The 19,370-nt window shown below is 37.9% G+C and overlaps 1 protein-coding gene across 1 annotated transcript in view; it reads right to left on the bottom strand.

The window, feature by feature from the left end:
* Positions 1-19,370, bottom strand: part of LOC115850842 (centrosomal protein of 78 kDa-like) — a 71,769-nt gene that overhangs the window by 42,645 nt on the left and 9,754 nt on the right. Inside the window, exons 5-10 of the mRNA XM_060283955.1 lie at positions 17,911-17,928; positions 16,310-16,445; positions 13,518-13,656; positions 2,643-2,749; positions 1,648-1,819; positions 533-722 (exon numbers count right to left, since the gene is read on the bottom strand). Coding sequence (XP_060139938.1) covers positions 533-722; positions 1,648-1,819; positions 2,643-2,749; positions 13,518-13,656; positions 16,310-16,445; positions 17,911-17,928 — 762 coding nt within the window. The remainder of the gene's footprint in view (positions 1-532; positions 723-1,647; positions 1,820-2,642; positions 2,750-13,517; positions 13,657-16,309; positions 16,446-17,910; positions 17,929-19,370) is intronic.

The raw sequence follows: 19,370 nt of genomic DNA, 5'->3' as shown, positions 1-19,370 counted from the left end.
ACACCAAAACTTTCATTATAATAAAAAAGTATAGATAAATCTTTCTCTAATGGCTTCCAGTCAAGTATTTTTAAACAACATATGCTATAATAAAAACATAAATAATTTATTAAAATTTGAAGGCAAAAACATAATTTTAAAAGATTTTAAAAGATTTAGACCTATGTTAGGCGTGATGGAATATGGATGCTTTCTGGAAATTCACAATCAGATCCAAGAGTATCACTTTCAGAATGTTCTAGTAGACTGAGTTTACTTTTAGTTGTCTTTGAAGAAACAGTCACTATTGTACTCTCTTTCTTAACAGAAATGTGTTTTTTCGAAGACTCACTTCTAATTGGTTCATTAAGCAAAGAATTATTTTGCCCAATTCCTTTGCTTTTCTGCTTTACAGGTGAGTCAGAGCAGGAATGCAGGTCCTTCCCAGGTTGTTTCTTAGCAGAGTAGTTTTTGGTATATTATGCTCTGGTCATTTTCTCTGAAGAAGACCTGCTATTTCTAGGTAATTCCTCTTCTTTTCTTTGACTTCCAGTTCCAGAAATGACGTCTGCTGAAGGAGAACATGTTCTAGCAATGAAATCTTCAAAAGACTCCTGCCGCTGCTCTGTGACTGCGACCCCCAGCTTGTCTTTGGAAGTTTCTAAGGCCTCCTGAGTAGAGACTGGAACATGGAAGGAGTCGACAGGCAAAGGAATCCCAGCATCACCTGTAATTTTCTGAAACTGGAGGGAAAGACAAAAGACAAGGCAAAAATTCAGTGATGAACAAAGCCAACCATTAAAAAGTAGAGTTCAAAACTTCAGTGTTACTCTGTGATCTTATTATTAACACAGTCAATTGATTATTCAGAAGATTTCAGAGCCAGTTTTTCTCTAATTATATCCTGCCAAGTGATTCTCAGCTTAACCTAGCTGTATCCAAGGCTATGTCCGCTACATTTTCAGACTTTGGTGACTGGGGTAGTTATTACCCATTTCCTTCCCCTCACTAAAAATAAAACCCTACTCTGTAAGAAAATTAATTTCTTTGCTATCCCCCAGGCACATGTAAACAGTATATAATATAGTTTGTGACCAGACTGTCAGTTCCCAAGACCAGTCAGTTCCTAAGACCAGTCTGAGATTGGCTGAGCTGGGCGAAGGGGGCTCCAAGTGAGGCTGGAGGAAAAGCTGACAGGTTTCCCCTCCCATTCCCATGATCAGGTGAGTCACTGTAATATCTTACGTATCAGCTATGTCAAGATTACTTATTTTAAAAATTATATCAGTACGTGTACCTCCATTAGTGTTCCTTCATTGTTAAGCTGACTGCATACAAATAGAAACCTAGATAAAATATGAATAGAACAGACATTTATACAACTTAAAATTTGGGATATTTTCTGTAATGTTTTCTTTCTTCATTAAGGAGAGTTTGCTTTAACTCATACACTTTCTAAAGAACTTCCAGTTTTCTTATGTACAACAATACAGTATCATGAAACGGGCCCACATTTACTAATCTCAGATTTGGAGAGGACTCCAGAGTCTTCTAGCTCCCGAGCACGTGAACTATTAGAGACTGACCATTATTATTTTCTCTCTGACTTGGTCATTTCCTTTTTGCTAATCACTCTTAGAATCCTTAAGTGCTGTCCTCTCCACTTACTTGGAGATTTTGCGTTGGTCCTGGGGCACTCTGCTTTGACTCTGATTTTTCTTCTTCAAGTGCCTTCTTTTCTTCTTTAGGTGGACTACTAACAGTAGAATTCATCTGGGGACGACCTAGTAAATGAAAATCTGACTGATCTATACCAGCCATTGTGGCCAGCTGCCCAAGCCTGGACCAGAGGAGGAGAGGAGAAAAGATAAAGGTTATTATAATCACAGAAGAGCAGTTTAGATTTCCCCAGACCTACAATCATGAAATACTTCTAAAATCTTAAAAGCCAACATCCTACTCCATACTACAAGCCTCTCTCTCCCCCAAATTCTCAGCCCTTTCCAGATTCATCCTCTAGGAGACATCCCACTGTCTCACTAGCAGCTTCAACATGTACCGTGCACCCCGTCCACTGCCAGTCACACCTCCATTCCCACACTTCTTTACCACCTTTACTCCAGTTTCCAAGAATGTGTTTGTTCCTTCCTTCCCAACACCAACTCATTCACTGACAAAACACCACTCCATCAACTATCAATCTCCACTTCCCTCTTTCAGCAAAATTGCTCACGGTTGAGAACCACTGACCTATATCTTCCCTGCAGATTAATAATAATTTTTATGTCTAAGACAAAAATAACTTTAATTCAAACTTATCAAACAAGCAAAGTAAATGAAAGATAGGAAAATTCTTATCCATTCCCGAATATTTTCAATGAAAACTGCTTTCAATTTAGTCTTTACAAAAAACTGTACCTACTAATTACTCTGTCTACAGGTTACTCTTTTATAATGGGCTCCCCACTCTACCAAAGCAGGCTCCCCTATTTGCATTTCTTAAAAAATTTAATTCCTCCTTTTAAAACGTCAACTATATTACCTATAATTACACTAAATTTGGCTAAATATGGCCACATAAGTGATGAAAATTGCTCCAGTTCCTCAGCAAACTACCATTATAGTCGCAAAGAGAAGAACGCCATGAAGAGAAATGAACTAACCCAGCATCTTTAAGGAGATCCAAGAAAGCATGGAACTTCTGAAAAGAATTCTCAATGCTGCCCAAAACACCTTCATCATCCAGGATCATGCTTGTGGACATGAAGGGCTTCAGACAAAGAGAAAGTTACATTTCTTAACTGGGCATTTTCATGTTCTAGCTATAAAAGAAGACGGAAAATGTCTGACATGATTTTTTTCTCATTGTCATCAAAAGTAGTCTTGCCTAGTTTCAAGGAACAAAACTAAAACACTCAAAATGTAATTAATCTGTAATTAACCTAACTCTCCACCAGTAAAGACAGAGACCATTATCACATAATAACCAAAACCCCCAGGCACCCAACAAAGTTTCCTATATAACGCTTAGGTGGTATATAAGTAAACCAAAGTTATCGTTTTATTAATGATCTTTCACGAAAGATCACATTTCTAACTGGTTCAATTCATAATGGAGCCTCATTCCACATCAGAAAATTACCTGCTTTAAGTTTCCCTTAAATTAGAAAGTGAATTATAGAATCTGATCTGAACAAAACATATTACAACTCTGCTGAATGTTAAGAATTAACTTTAGTGAACAAAATATCTAATGCTTACGTTTAAAAGTCCTAAATCATACCCAACCCAATTTATTAAATGTACGATCACCAATGTTTTCTTTGGCTCCTTCAAAATATTCACTCCCGTGCACTCTTCCCCTTCCGCTCATCACCTATGCACTTAAAACCCCCTATAAGGTCAACTCCAGTATTTCTCAGAAAGGCTGTTATGTTCATGATGCCCCTTTTGCCTTATATAAGCAGGTGCTCACCATTTATTGAATGAGTGTCCGCCAATCCAGTGGATATGCACTTTGAAAAATTCCTCCCTACGCTCAACCTCTGATAAAGTATATTTAGAACTTTTTAGATTATGCCCTGCTTTCATGCACATTACCTAATGTAATTCTTATAGTATATATTTTTATCTTTCATTGCATTCTTAGAAGTTTTCCAATATCTTAAATTTATTTAAATGATTCACTTTCCTAATTCATTGCCAGGAGAGTCTCATCATGTCTTTTATGCTACTGTATATATAGTATATGCACAAGAAGTGCTTTCTTGAATCAAAGAATCATGAACAGATCATAAGCTAATGTCATAAAGCGCATGTGGGCACACACACATACACACACACACACATACACACACACACACACAACGAGATTTTCATATTTTTAAAAACATGCTTTCTGGAATATAGATCATATGATCACTAAATACCAGTAAATGCAAAAGTCCATATGATACAACCAATTTGCAACATATTACAGTTATAAAGTTTACAAACTATGTGTATATGGATTAAAATCAAATCGAAATAAAACCAAAACACTCCCAAAAGTATAAGCAATTGTTTACTTCATTGACTCATTTATCAGCCTTAAGTCTTATTACTCTTTCCTCCTTTAACTGCTTTAGGCACTCCTCCAGTTTTTCCTAAACAAACAGAGTAAATGTTATAACTAATTCGTAGTATAATATCCAAAAGCCTTTCCAGCTATAGGACTCATCAGGATTTAGGGGCAGAGCCAGAAGTGAACTCAGATTTTAGTCTGCTACTGGTAATATCGTACCATGCTAGTGAAATGAGTTATCAAAATCTATCAAATTAGCATAGTAAAGATTTATTTAAATTCCACTTTTTCCAACATAAATTTGTGGCAGCCCACCATAAAAGGCATATACGTATAACATAGCAAGTCAGAAATAGTTAAGAAGAAGAAAGAAAAGTTCTATTTTTATTTGTGGGTCTCTTTATAGTAGGAACTCCTATTAATGAACATGCTTAACACACCTGAATTGCATAATTGCAGATTCAAAAGCATTTTTTTTTAAAGTAACCACTTTATTTTATTTTTTTTATTGCGGTACACGGGCCTCTCACTGTTGTGGCCTCTCCCATTGCGGAGCACAGGCTCCGGACGCGCAGGCTCAGCAGCCATGGCTGACGGGCCCAGCCACTCCGCGGCAAGTGGGATCTTCCCCGGATCGGGCATGAACCCGTGTCCCCTGCATCGGCAGGCAGGTGGACTCTCAACCACTGCACCACCAGGGAAGCTCCCAAAGTAATCACTTTTAAAGCAATTTACAGTCAAGCACTGTTCCTGGAGTTCCCTGGGCATTAAATCTAATCATCAAAACCCTAAGAGGGGGCTTCCCTGATGGCGCAGTGGTTAAGAATCTGCCTGCCAGTGCAGGGGACACGGGTTCGAGCCCTGGTCCAGAGAGATCCCACGTGCCTCGGAGCAACTAAGCCCGTGTGCCATGACTACTGAACCTACGCTCTAGAGCCCCCGAGTCAAAACCACTGAGCCCGCGTGCCACAACTACTGAAGCCTGCGCGCCTAGAGCCCGTGCTCTGCAACAAGAGAAACCACCGCAATGAGAAGCCCGCACACCACTACGAAGAGTAGCCCCCGCTCGACGCAAGTAGAGAAAGTCCGAGAGCAGTATCAAACACCCAGCGCAGCCAAAAACAGATAAATAAAATAAATTTATTTAAAAAACAAACCGTACGAGGAAAGAACAATCACTAACTCCATGTTATTTTACAGATGAGGGAAACAGAGGCAGAGAAGTAGAGTAAGTAGAGCAGCACAGCCAAGGTCACACCACTAAGTAGCAGAGCCACACTGTGGACTCAGGAAGCTGGGTGCCATTCCTGCTCACGGAGGTGGTAGTCTTCCCATTCACCAAGGTCACTGAAATAAAATGAACACTGATAAACTCCCTTAGGAGTTTCAGGAAATAAGACACTTCGGTCCGTGAAGTGGGGACACTGCTTGCAATAGGCAGAATTCTAACAGAGCCCCTAAGACTCCTACTTACTGAAGTACACAAACCTTCCACTTATCCAATCAAACTCTAAATCTAGGTGCTGCAGTGAAGGGATTTTGCAGACGGAATTAAGGTTCAAAATCAGTTGTTTTTTTAAGATGGGGAGATTATTCTAGGTGGATGTGACCTACTCAGGCACCCCATGAAAAGGACCTGAACTCTTCCTGAATTGAAGTACAAAAGGGACAAGAGGGAGACTCTCCATTGCTGGCTCTGAAGAAGTCCAATGGTGTGGCAGGGAAGGCAAGTGAGAGGCCTCTAGGAGCTGAGACTGTCCCCCGAATGACAGCCAGCAAGGAAATGGGGACCTCTGTCCTGCAACTGCAGAATCTGAATTATGCCAACAAGCCGAAGAATCTCGGAGCCATTCTTTCCCAGAGCCTCTGGATGCTAACACAGCCAGACTGACATCTTGATTTCAGCTCTGTGACCCACACAAACTATGGTGAACATCCAACGTTTGGGGCTCAATGTCTTACACTTAAATTTCACGTGCTTTAACACTCTCAGGAGGGAACTCACATGTTCCCGTGTGGATCTGAGCAGGAAACCCAGTCATGCTGTGCCTGGACTTCTGACCTGCAGAACTGTGAGCTAGTCAAATAGGTATTGTTTTCAGTCAGTAAGAGTGTAGTAAAAGAATCAATATCCTACTCAACCTCCAGGTTCGTGAACAAAATAAATGACTGTCATTGTTTTAGGCCACTGTTTCGGGGTGGTTTCTTATGCAGCGATAAACAATCAGAATTCCTATACTTATGAAAACAGTACGGTATATTTATACCTTTTAACTGCTTTGAACAATCACTTAAAGAATGAGGAACTCTATTATATGCCATCATTGGGAGAGGAACTGGTATCACTTTCTGGAGAGTAACTCTTGGTACCTAACAATAATCCTACATCAGGGGTTTACCCTAAGGAAATCAAAGATGTGGGCAAAGATTTATCTACCAACATGATGTCATAAGATTGTTTATAACCAAACCCTAGAAGAAAGCTAAGAGCCTCCAAATTGGGACTGGTTTAAAGAAAAACAGCTCACCGTCTGAAGGAATGCGCCATGAAGCCACTAAGAAAAGAATGACAAGAGGTCTCAACCAGAGTTAATGAATGGGCTTCAGGAGTTCTACATTCATAATATATCTGTGCGTTTTTCCTGGGAGATGATGCAAAAGCTTAATCAAATTGTCTGATGTAGAAGAGTATTTAGTGACATGGCAAAATATTTTTGATACTTTTTTAAGACAAAAGAGCAGATTAGGTGTGTGTACATGCAGAGGTGGCTTCTATTTCCTTCAAGAAGCTGTTCATTGTTTACAAACATTTGCTCAATGAACATATATTTTTATATTCAGAACATGTTTAAAAAACTGAGAGTCTAAGAACTTCAAATTCTTTAATGTTTCATTACTAAAGCCAGTCAAGTTTTCAATGGGGAAAAAGGAAAAAGAAATGCAAAATTCCTCTACTTTTAATATGATGGTTTAATCAATCTTCTAATTGTGTTAGAAGTGTTAAATTTTTGTGAAAAAGTGTATCCTTCTCCTACAAAGTATTCATAATTCATGTCCCTTACATGGAAATATGGAACCAAAAAAGTTAGAAAGTAAAATTGCTTGATATTCTATTACTTAAGTAAGACTAATGATAAGGCTTTGGAATAATTTTCCTTCCTGTCATCTGCTCTCCTTCCTCCCTTCTGTACACTGGCTAGGGTGATTTTTCTGGGACAAAGCTTCCATCATATTGGATATCAAATTTTATGTTCAACTTTTCTCCATTTAACATTGAAATCAATCATTTCTCATATAATCAGGGGATTCATAACCGTGATTTTTTTTTGTGGGCTACAAAATATTCCACTGAGTGGGTTTACTGGTTAACCATTTTACACATTTAAATTCTTACCAACTTTTCAATATTATCAGACAATAACCGTTTTTATGCATGAAAGCTTTTTTCCATATTGAGAATAACGTTCTTACAATAAATCCATAAAAATGAGTTTGAGATCAAAGCAAATGAACATTTTTAAGGCTCTGAGGTACCTGTCTCCAAACTTCTTTCCAAAAGATTTCTGAGATTTTACACTGCCATCAGCGATGTATCACTTGGTATATAACCTCTACTATAACTGTTGGCTTACTTCCTCACTTAGAGTGCAAGTTATTTGAAGATAGGGGTGTATTTTATTAAGTGTTTACCCCCAGCACCTGTGCCTAGCACAGCGTAGACGGTCAATAAATAATTGCTTAATAAGGAAAATCCCTGCCAATACAAGATGTATGTGTGTGAAAGACAGACTGTGTGTTTTTCTCTAACTGGATAGATGAAAACGTGTCATTTTCTTTAATGTGCAATTTTTTTGCTTATAATTAGTAATTAAATTTCTCTTTTAGATTATATTGTAAAAATTCAGATTCTCTGAGGCAAATGGGCCTGGCACTACCCATTAGCTATATAACCTTGGACAAGTTCTATAACTCTAGGCCTCAACTTCCTCATCTATAAAATGGAGATAAGCTCCCATATCACAGAGCTCTTGTGAGGATTACATGAGTTAAAACACATAAAATTAGAAGAGTGCTTGGTACACAGAATATGTTCAATTAATGCTGAATGAATGAACATGCGAATGCAAACAGTAGTGAAGGGCTTAAAATGAAATGGTCTCATCCCACTCCCACATCCAGCACTCAAGAAGCGACCGATTCTTTACGCAGGTTTTTAATTGTAAAATACGATATGTGTACTGAGAAGTGCACAGAACAAAACTGTCAATGTGACAAATAAAAAGAGAATACTTACATAAACACTACTCGAATCTGAAAGTATTGATACTTGTCAGCATCTCAAACCCCCCCCCCCCCATATCCTTTTCTCATCACAAGCTCCTTCCCTCTTCCAGGTTAAACACCATCCTCACTTCTTGACAATCATTTCCTTTAACCTGCATGCATCCCTAACAAAAGAGTTTAGTTTTGTCAACATCTAACTTTATGTAGAGGATCATAGTATGTGAAGTCTTTTCTATCTTATTTCTTTCTCTCAACGTTGGTTTAAAAAATTCATCCACATTGCTGCCTGTAGCTCTAGTTCATTCAATTTTATTGCTGGATTGTGTTCCCACTGTACGAATACACAAAATTTATTTAATTTTTGACTCTTAATGGACATTTGGTTTGTTTTCAGTTTGTGCTAATGCAAATCATGGACAGGAATCCTGCTGTACCGGTTATTCTGGTGCATTTACACAGGGCGGGGGTGAGGGCTGCTGGCTCACAGGCTATTTATGTACCTTCAGTTGATGGAGAGTGCTAAATGCTTTCCAAAGTAGTTGTGTCGATTTATACTCCAGTATAAGCAGGGTAGAAGATTCCCATAGTACTCCAGGTCTACAATACCTGAAACTACCAGACTTTATTTATGTATTTGTCAATCTGATTGGCATGTAGTTTCCTTGGTTTTGACTCACTTTTCTCTTATTAATGAAGTCATACACTTTTCTGTGTTTACTGGCTGTTTGGATTTCCTTTTTCATGAGGTTTACATCAATAGTTATTTTTTATTTATTTTTTTATTACTATTTATTTATTTTTGGCTGTGTTGGGTCTTCGTTGCTGCGTGCAGTCTTTCTCTAGTTGCGGCGAGCGGGGGCTACTCTTCATTGCGGTGGCTTCTCTTGTTATGGAGCACAGGATCTAGGCACGCGGGCTTCAGTAGTTGTGACACGTGGGCTCAGTAGTTGTGGTTCGCAGGCTCTAGAGCGTGGACTCCGTAGTTGTGGCGCACGGGCTTCGCTGCTCCGCAGCATGTGGGATCTTCCCGGACCAGGGCTCGAACCCGTGTCCCCTGCCTTGGCAGGCAGATTCTTAACCACTGCGCCACCAGGGAGGTCCAACTATTGTTATTTTGAACTCTTCTCCATTTCCAAGTAATACTCTTACATGACTATTTTCTCACTAAATTGGAGGCATTATCTGTTCACTTTCTAACTTACTACTAAGTAAGGGTTTAGTTCCTTTACACTCTTTCCTATGTCCACACTGCTCTGTAAAGTTATGTCATCATGAGTAATTCCACTGCTCATGATCTCTTTGACTTGTAGTGATATACTTAAAAACCTACATTGTTGATCAACTATAAACTCTCTCAATGTCACGCTTTGTAAAATGAGGACATTCATACCATCTTCCCTTTTTTCTACCTCCTGTCTACCTTCCAAACCTAGCTTTTACGTTGTCAAAGTTGAAATTTATACTCTGTTCTATGTGCAGTTAAGTCTTCTGTTATTCGAGAGTCAGTAAGGAGTAAGGTTTAAGAGAACAGGCAGAGAGCCTCAACTCAAAGCCTCAATCCAACCTTAAAATAGGTACAGCCTGGGCAAGTTCCTTCCCTGTCTTAGTTACCTGTTCTCAAAAGTGGGAATGGGGCATCCCTGGTGGCACAGTGGTTCGGAGTCCGTCTGCCGATGCAGGGGACACGGGTTCGTGCCCCGGTCTGGGAGGATCCCACATGCCGCGGAGCAGCTGAGCCCGTGAGCCATGGCCGCTGGGCCTGCGCATCCAGAGCCTGTGCTCCGCAACGGGAGAAGCCATAACAGTGAGAGGCCCGTGTACCGCAAAAAAAAAAAAAAAAAAGTGGGAATGATATTAGCACCAACCTCATAAGGCTATTCAGAGGATTAAATGAGTTAATATATGCAAAAACACTTAGAGCCTAATATATACTAAGTACATACTAGTACACAATACATTTCAGTACATACCAACTTAATACTAATACATACTAAGTACAGTTTACTTATTAGTGATTACATGCAAGTTGACGATAAAAGCTGCAAACCAAGACAGTATTGCCATTATTACAATTACATTAATATTGCCCACTGCAGATGTACTGTGTCTCTGTGTACAGACTACACCTTGTTCCATACTGTGCCAGTGTCACTGCCCTTGTGCAGGGTGACCACATACCCCAAGCCGCCTTGGGCTGTTCCAGTTTATACCTGTTGTCCTGATGTTACAGCATTAGAGCGCCTCCTTACACTATTCAAGTGTAAGGAGTTTGGACAAGTTCTGGTTTGGACAACAAATTAGATAGGTGGTCATTACCCCTGTGTGTCACTGAAAAGGGGGACATCTATAGTGTCAAGTTTAAGTGGATTCTTCTCTTCCTCACCAATAGTACGTTAAAAATCAATGATAGTTTAGTTTAGTTTGCTTCATGTTTATGTCCATATAGCCTTTTGTCCTCTGGAGTTCAAGTTCCTTCTCCTCTTCCTCTCCCTCCTCCCTTCCAACAGTGCCTAATACCAAGTAAGTACAATATGCCTCAAGGTGTTTCTCAGCTCTCAATCACACAATCAATAGAAGCCTCTCCACTCTAGACTAGCTGCAATCTGCACCGAATCCCCTATTACCTTCCTTCTTGGTTTATTGCCTCATTTTGCTGGATTATTTCTATAAATAGCTTAAGGTGTAGCACAGGAGGCCAATTTTTCAAATTTCTTTTGTGTACAAAATATCTTCTTCAGCCTCCACTTATGACTGATAGTTTGGCTGGATACAAACCCCTAGGGTGAAAACTATGTGCCTGAAAAACTTTGGAGGTATCTTTCTAATGCCTTCCAGGATCCATGGTGCTGATGACAAGTATGATAAGGTCAGATTTTAACTCTTTTTTTTAGGTGGCCAGTATTTTTCTCTCTGGAATGGATGTATCCTCTCAGTATTTTATTCTATTTTAATTTATTTTTTCAGTATTTTAAAGTTTCACAATGAAGGGTGCCTAGGTATGAGTCTATTCTTGCTCATCTTGCGTAACTGTTTTCAATCTGAGGCCTGATGTCTACTTTCAGCTGTGGGGAATTTTGTTGCCCTTTGACAGCTTCCTTCCATTTTTGTTCTGGGTCTGGAGTTTCTAATAGTAACATGTTGGATCTCCCAGATGCAGCCTCTCTAACGTATTTCTATCACATTTTCCATTGTGTCTTTCTTTTTTATATACTGAGAAGTTTTTTAAATTCCTACTGAATTTATTTCAGCAACCATATTTTCATTTCCAAGAGACCTCTCTTGCTTTCTGACCATTCTCTTTTTAATTAACACCCTAATCTTATTTTATAGCTTTTTTATAGCTCTTTTTAAACCTCTCTCAGGATACTAATTAGGGTTTTTTCTTAAATTATTTTGTTCCCTAAATTGTCCCTGGTCCTACTAGGATACGTTTTCACTCTTTTTCTCCCTCTCACGTTGGAAGCTTTACTCAACTATCATGCAAATGACAGTTATTTTCTATTTAAGAATGAGTGCAGAAAGCTCCCTGAAGTCAACGATTGACTGGTTTCTTATGCAGGAAAAAGCGGGGAGTAACTGTAATAGGATCTCCCCCAAACACAATTTTCTAGGGTGTAAAAACTCACACTAGCTGCCCTAGTTCTTGCCAGTTTCACTGGTTTCAAAATGAAATCATCTCATTTCAGGAGTGTGAGGGCGGGGCTGGGAGTCCACTCCTCCAAACACAACCCTTCAATGAGCTCCCCTATTCAGTCACACTTTTAACTAACTCCACCCTCTCTCCTACATGCGCATCTGAGCATGGGCCTACTTCTGCAGGTGGGGTCAGAATCCTCCTCAGCTGCAGGTGGTCGCTGTGCATATTCTAGGTGATGCTTTCCCTCTGTTCTACTGCTTCAGTTTCACACTCTTCCACTTGTCTTCCGTCTTTCAAAACTATGTTGAAACCTCTTGATTCTTGTGGGCTTATATACTTAAACCCTTTGATACCATCATTGTAGTGTCTTGTGAAAATGGAGAAGAGCTAAAAGGGTTCTCAGTGCCTTCTGAATCTGCTATTCTGTGGTCCAGTGTTTAAACTTCTTGGTCTTCCCCAGTGTCTATCATTGCTTTTAGAAATACAATCTCCTGGTCTATTCGTGAAGGAAATGAATACATCACATCTAAAATGACAAGGAAGGCGGGTTAGATGCTCTAGGGCCTTGCCGTACTCTGCCATTTACTAATAAACCACTACGTGCTACAAATTGTAGGTGCTCATTTATAAAACGAAAGGGGGTAACCCTACACGAACTATAGATTTCTCCTACTCTAACATTTCATAATTTTCTAAGTTCTTTTCTTAAAATTTCTCTGTATTATCATTAATTTTAATTAAAAAAATAAAAATCTAGCTTTCTCTTTTGAAAATCAAAGAGTAATTCCCATAGTCCTACAATAATGGAATAATTAGTTCTGAAACCTGTCAAGTTTCATGTTTCATATGAAAAGAAAATCACATTAAATAATTTTTAAAAATTAAACATGAACTTTGTAGCACAAAGACAAAGTTCCCCCCAAATGGTGTTCCTTTATTTACTAGAAATGTTCAGCTCTGCATTAAAGTTGAAAAAAAAGAAATATATTATTTTTGAGGTACAAAAATTTCTTATGAAAATCAATTTTTCTTTTCTGTCCATACAAACAAAAGTATGGAATGACATTAGAGGTCAGGTTTAGTTGGTAATAGAATGTAGCTTCTTGATATTTTTTATTTTAGGAAAGGAGAATATCAACATCAAAACTTTTTTTTTACTTTTATTTAAAATGAGGCCATATTTTCCTCTTATAAAAACAGAGTTCAGCTAGACCTGTCAATTTTCTCATCTGTAAAACAAGAACACTGAATCAGCTGACTATATTCATTCAGAACTCAATTTCTTTATCGTATGATCACTAAGGTTCTCCCTAAATCTAATATACTAAGGTTCTAAGGAAAGGAAAATATATTACTAACGACATGTTTTGATTTTTATTTCTTAGAGTTCAAATGTCCACCATTCACCTTGGTCTAAGCTTAAGGAACCATTCAAGGGGATACAATGCAGATGGGAGGGGAAAACAGAACCCTCACACAAGCTGTGCCGTGTTGCAATCAGGCTTCCATTTGAAAAATAACCTTGTCTATAGCTTTAAAGTGATAACTTTGTACCTGCAGTGCTTCTTGTTTCAAACGGATTTTCTCTGGCTCTTCCTGAACACTTTCTGAGGAATCATTGACCTCTTCGATTTCTGAGGAGGAAGGACTCTCTACTGTCACAGTCACAGGAAATTCTGATGGACCTGAGTATCTGAAGAAGAAGATAGGAAATCACAGAGTTGTTACACTAAAGTGCAAAGAAAGAAGACAAGATTGTAAAAAAAGATAACACAAGCCAGATCCAAATATCCAAATATTAGAGGACATTTAACAAAAGTGATCTGAGGTATCATTATTTATAAATGTCTCTCACTGCTCCTTAGTCTAAAACAGGCAGTGACTAAGTAAAATTACAGGAACTTATTTTTGCTATGTTACTGTACAGACCTCTGTTGTACATGGTTAGGATTAGTAATGGGAATTGCCCATATTATTTTATTAAGTTTCTTTCACAGAAGCCAAGTGAAGAGCCAAGGTAAACATTTTTTCTCAGATCAACTTTATACTGCAAATGAAAAATTTATTCTTCACCATCAGACACAAACAGTCTGGAAGAAAATGTAGTTTTTCAGAGGAAAATACATCAGTAAAGGGACTGATGAATAATCAGAAAGTCAACATATCTAAGCTGGGAATAACAGATATTAGAATTTTAAAAAAGAAATCACATACACATACACAACTAAAACTAACCCATCAAAAATTTCATCTTCTCACCACACTTAAGCCAAAACTAGGGTAACAGTAATACAATTCTCCCATCAAGATTCACTGCCACTGCAATGTTGTTCAATAGGACAGTTCCAAACATTTAAAACCTGACCTGGCCACAACCCCATAAAAGTCTACAGATCATAAAGAAGTGTGCTGGGATTATATAACCACGCAGAGGACAAGTCACTAGGACATCATTTTGACAACAAGCAGCAAACCCTGCAGCACAGGAAAACCGTAACAGGAGAACGAGGTGCACACCTCTCTCTCTGGGCATGCAAGGGCAGGACTGACACCCAAGATGCTCTTCTCTCAACCTCAGCAGTGGTGCCTTTCACAGAGCAACTATGCAGTCTCCCAGAACCACTGGGAAGGAGAATCTGATACTGACAGTATTAGCTTGCCATGAGGCCATAAGCGAGGGAATGTGTGTGGCCTTGGTGAGAGAGCAGAGGTTTGGGAGATGTTGCTTTATATTGGTTTTCAGATCAGGAATTTGTACATATAGCCCGCAAGCAACGTTTCTTGAAAACATGTGAACATTCTTCAGTATGAGAGCTCCATGTGAGGGGTCAGAAATGGCACTCAAGTTTGTTTCACTGGGTAACAGCTGATTTGCGGACTGGAAAACAGGCTTCCTTGTTTACAGGCATAACCACAAGGCTGCCAGTTGTGTGCCAAATCCACAAAACTACACAGTTGCATTGGGAGAGCAACCAAACATGTTTTACATGGATTTATTTCAGAGAGGGAAATGCTTCTTGTAAGCCTCTGTCAGTTTAAAAAGCAAGGAGAATGACCATCCACCTTTCCCAATTCAAGTCCTATATATCATAAATATGATAGCTAAACACCAGCAACTGATTACATACATCACGAGCTTTGATGAATGGAAAGCCCCTAAAAAGATATCAACAAAACGAAGTTAGATCTTCATGTAAATACATCACCAGTTAAACCCAGTTAATACAACTATTTAGTATTATGTACAGTATCCACACAGAATTGTGTATAAAAATAAATAAGCTCAAAACAAGGACCTGGAGGGCTCTGCTATGGAGAAAACCGAACAGAATTCAGGGGACTGGCTCGGTAATAACTCTCTGAACTGCTGAGAGGCCCCTTCAGTTCCTATGTTCAGGATGCTTGAGATTTCAGTCTCACTTCTGTAAATGGTGATATTAATCATTCTCTAATTTACCACCCTGTGTGAGGAGGATGGACCTGAGATTAAGTGTCTCAGGAAGAAGATAGGAAACCACAAAGTTGCTAAACTCAAGTGCAAAGACTGGGGATTCAACACTATAGTTTATGCAACAGCAATTCACATTACCATTTGCAAAAAAGTAGTCGGTTGTCCAATGGGGATTACAAACATCCATTTAACATGAGCAACTGAACAGATACTTTACACAGTAACTACTTCAAGTACTATTTAAAATCAATTCTCTTTGTTTTCTTAAGCAATTGTTAATCCCCAATTTCGTGAATACTACCAAGTCAGTCACTTGAAAATCATCTAGAGCAATCTATTTCACTTAGCAAGCCTAAAGCTATAGTTCAACCATTTTATTTACTGTTCTGTGACAAAAATTACTATGAACAGCTATCCCCTGGATAAGAAATCAGGTAAAGCTAGTTTGACTCACTAAATCTGATTTACTGAGTTAATAAGCCAGTTGTTTTAGAATAGGTCTAATGCATAATTTTCATCCATTCTGTATTAAACTATTTTCCATGTCTAAAATGTCTTTTTGCCCATTCGTACGTATCCAAATTCCTACTTCTGTGCTGTAGGGCTTCACGCAACTACACCTGCCTTTAATGAAACTTTTCTCACATGCACAATTGGTGATAATTTTAGTCTCCTCAAGACTCCCACGGGGTTAGCTCTGTTGTGACACTTGAGAAACAACTTGAAACTCCCAATTACTTTTTGTTTTTCTTCCTTAGAGGGCTCATTGGGCAGAAGCCATGTGTGAGTTATCTTTTTTCCTCTATAGAAAGCACCAGAGACCGCTCACATAACAGAAGTTCCAAAATAAAGGACTCTGAATGATTGAAAAAGACAGGGAATGCAAACACGTTACCTGTTGCTTTTTGCACGTTCTGCAGTACGCCACGGCCGGAAACCAGACACACCAGGTGGTAGAGGTTCAGGACCATAACATTCTTTACCAGCAGAGTGTTTCCTTCCATTACTTACAGGTTGCTTTGTGGCCAAGCCTATGTTTGACAAAGCATGAAAAGAAGGAATCAAGATGCACCAAAGGTCTACAGAGCAACTGTCACATGTGTACACTTTGAAAGGAATCAAACAGGCACTTGACAATGATGCCAAGGCCATTAAAAAGAGGATCGTTTTGTACAAAGGTTTTACATAAGCCGGCATTTTTAAAAAATGTAAGTTCTCTACAGTAACAAGTTATTTTAACTAAAACAAAAGTATTGAGATGTGCAGAAATGCAAAAATAAATTTTTAAAATAATCCCGAAGTATGATACGTTTTATGTATTATGCAGAAACACTCAAGTTTACTGAATCTTAGAACACCTTTGGCATTTCTGAATCTCAAGGACACAGAAACACAGATACACCCATGACTTCTGCCAAACAGAATCTTCAGAATTAGACCAAAATTTCAATTTAAGATGAATTTTTCTATGTAAAAACAATAAAAGTTATAAGGCTGCAAGTTGCTGGGTGGTAGGTGAGTCAATGTTGCTCTCCTATAAGCCTGTCAACCTTCACTGTTCCTTTGATTTCATACAGAAATCACACAAAAAAACAAATGAAACCCACTGGATAAAAGAGTGAAATGTGGAGACTTATCCTATATTTCAGTAGTAAAGAGGCAAGTATCTTTATATGAAATATTTGGTTGCAAAAACTAGACCTACGTGTTAATATTTTATTTAGAACAAGCCACATATTAAAATTCACATTTAAATATTTAATTTGAATTTACTGAAGACAAACATCATAGGTTAAAATGGTTATATTTATCCTTCAAAGCTACTATATTTTGTGTTATTTTATTTATTTATTTTAATAGATCTTTATTGGAGTATAATTGCTTCACAATTCTGTGTTAGTTTCTGTTACACAACAAAGCAAATCAGCCATATGCATACACATGTCCCCATATCCCTTCCCTCTTGAGCCTCCCTCCCACCCTCCCTATCCCACCCTTCTATGTCATCGCAAAGCACCGAGCTGATCTCCCTGTGCTATGCTGTTGCTTTCTACTATAGTTTAGCAGCATTAGGATGCTGGGTAAAATGGAGTGTATGTGGTAATATAGGACAAATATTTCATAGAGTGTAGCTTATTGATAATCACCACACGATCCTGTGTGATTTACATGCCTCTTAAAAATATATAGGAGCTCAGTTCATTTTGTGCTATTTTATTGTGTTTTTTAACTTAATTACGGTCAAAAAAATGTTTGTATGCATGTGGTTTGTATGTGTTAGCTTCCTTTACTTTCAGAAACGAATGCAAATACATTTGTATTAAAAGTTTTTTAAATTACACTTTTCTTGTTAGGAGATAAAAAAAATTTCTAATAAAAGTTCCCATCTGTTTTTAGGCATACATCATGACAATATAAATGTGACACAATTCACACCATTATTTCACCCTGTACTCACCAGGATCTAGGTATATACCCAGATACTGATTGGCTTACCTCTATGTCTCCAAATAACTGAGGCAAATAGAAAAAAAAAGCCCAAGAAATAAAATTACTCTTAAAATAGCTCAATGAGTTTGTATATTTCAGTTATATTTCCACTTTGTTTCATCATGCTAAATAAAAAAAAAACGTTTAACTGTTTTCTTCTCATTCCATGATGCCCTATTATATACCACCAGGTACTAATTTTACAGAATTCCTAATATACATGCTTTATTAATATATATATTTCCATTTCTAATATCATAGCAAAAGTCAACTTAGCTATTTTAAGAATACTGTACACATGATATAAATTTTTAATAATAATATCTAATTAGTGTGATACCACAAATCTTAACTTCTTTGTATGTACTATTTGATTATTCAAATATCACTCTCTTGAAATAACAATTGGCAGACAATCATAAGCTTTCTTTTGACTTCATAAACACTCTTAACAACTTATTTAATACACTATTGTCCAAGCAAGTTGATTAACAGAGAATCAAAAACATACATCTTTAAGTAGAAAAAAAAAGCTGTATATGAAGATGTTTACAATAGTTTATTTTAGGTTATTTCCAATTGTTCACCAATTTTTTTTTTTTTTTTTTTTTGCGATACGCGGGCCTCTCACTGCTGTGGCCTCTCCCGTCGCAGAGCACAGGCTCCGGACGCGCAGGCTCAGCAGCCATGGCTCACGGCCCAGCCGCTCCGCGGCATGTGGGATCTTCCCGGACCAGGGCACGAACCCGTGTCCCCTGCATCGGCAGGCGGACTCTCAACCACTGTGCCACCAGGGAAGCCCTTGTTCACCAATTTAAAAAATTGACCAACTCAATGAAACCTTGTGAATACAATGTTAAAAAGTATAACTATGAATCACAGAATTTAAATTTAGTATGAAAAGAATGGCAAATTATATTGAAGTTATGTGGAATTATGTTTATAGACAGCAGGAAGAGAAAATAAAAATGTAAATATTGCTAGATAGGATAATGCAATTAGAGGTGGTCTTTTAAATTTTTCATTTTTATGCTAATACAAGACCTTTATAAAACCCAAAAATCTTCAAACAACACATTTAAAAAAAATTGTGGTAAACTACACAAAACAGAAAAGTTATCATTTTAACCATTTTAAAGTGAACCGTTCAGTGATATTAAGTCAACAAATTTTTAAAACTTTCAGAGGGAACCTGAATAAAAGATGTGTTTTCCATTGGTGATTTTAATGTATCTGGTATATAACTAAAGTCACCAGAAAACTCTTTCTGGGAAATTGGCAGATCATAAACATAAAATATTTATTTTGCTTTATATCAAACCTTATTGTTTTGCTGTTTCAAAATTCAAATTTACTCACAAGAAAGAGTCAGTTTCATATTAGATTTGGTTTCACAAATGCTGCTCCTGCTATTCATTCTTATCACCAAAAAAAAAAAAAAAAGACTATTTGTGACTAACGATAAT

Source organism: Globicephala melas, chromosome 14, assembly GCF_963455315.2.
Source record: "Globicephala melas chromosome 14, mGloMel1.2, whole genome shotgun sequence".
Lineage (NCBI taxonomy): Eukaryota > Metazoa > Chordata > Mammalia > Artiodactyla > Delphinidae > Globicephala > Globicephala melas.
This window is presented reverse-complemented; position numbering and strand designations above follow the sequence as displayed.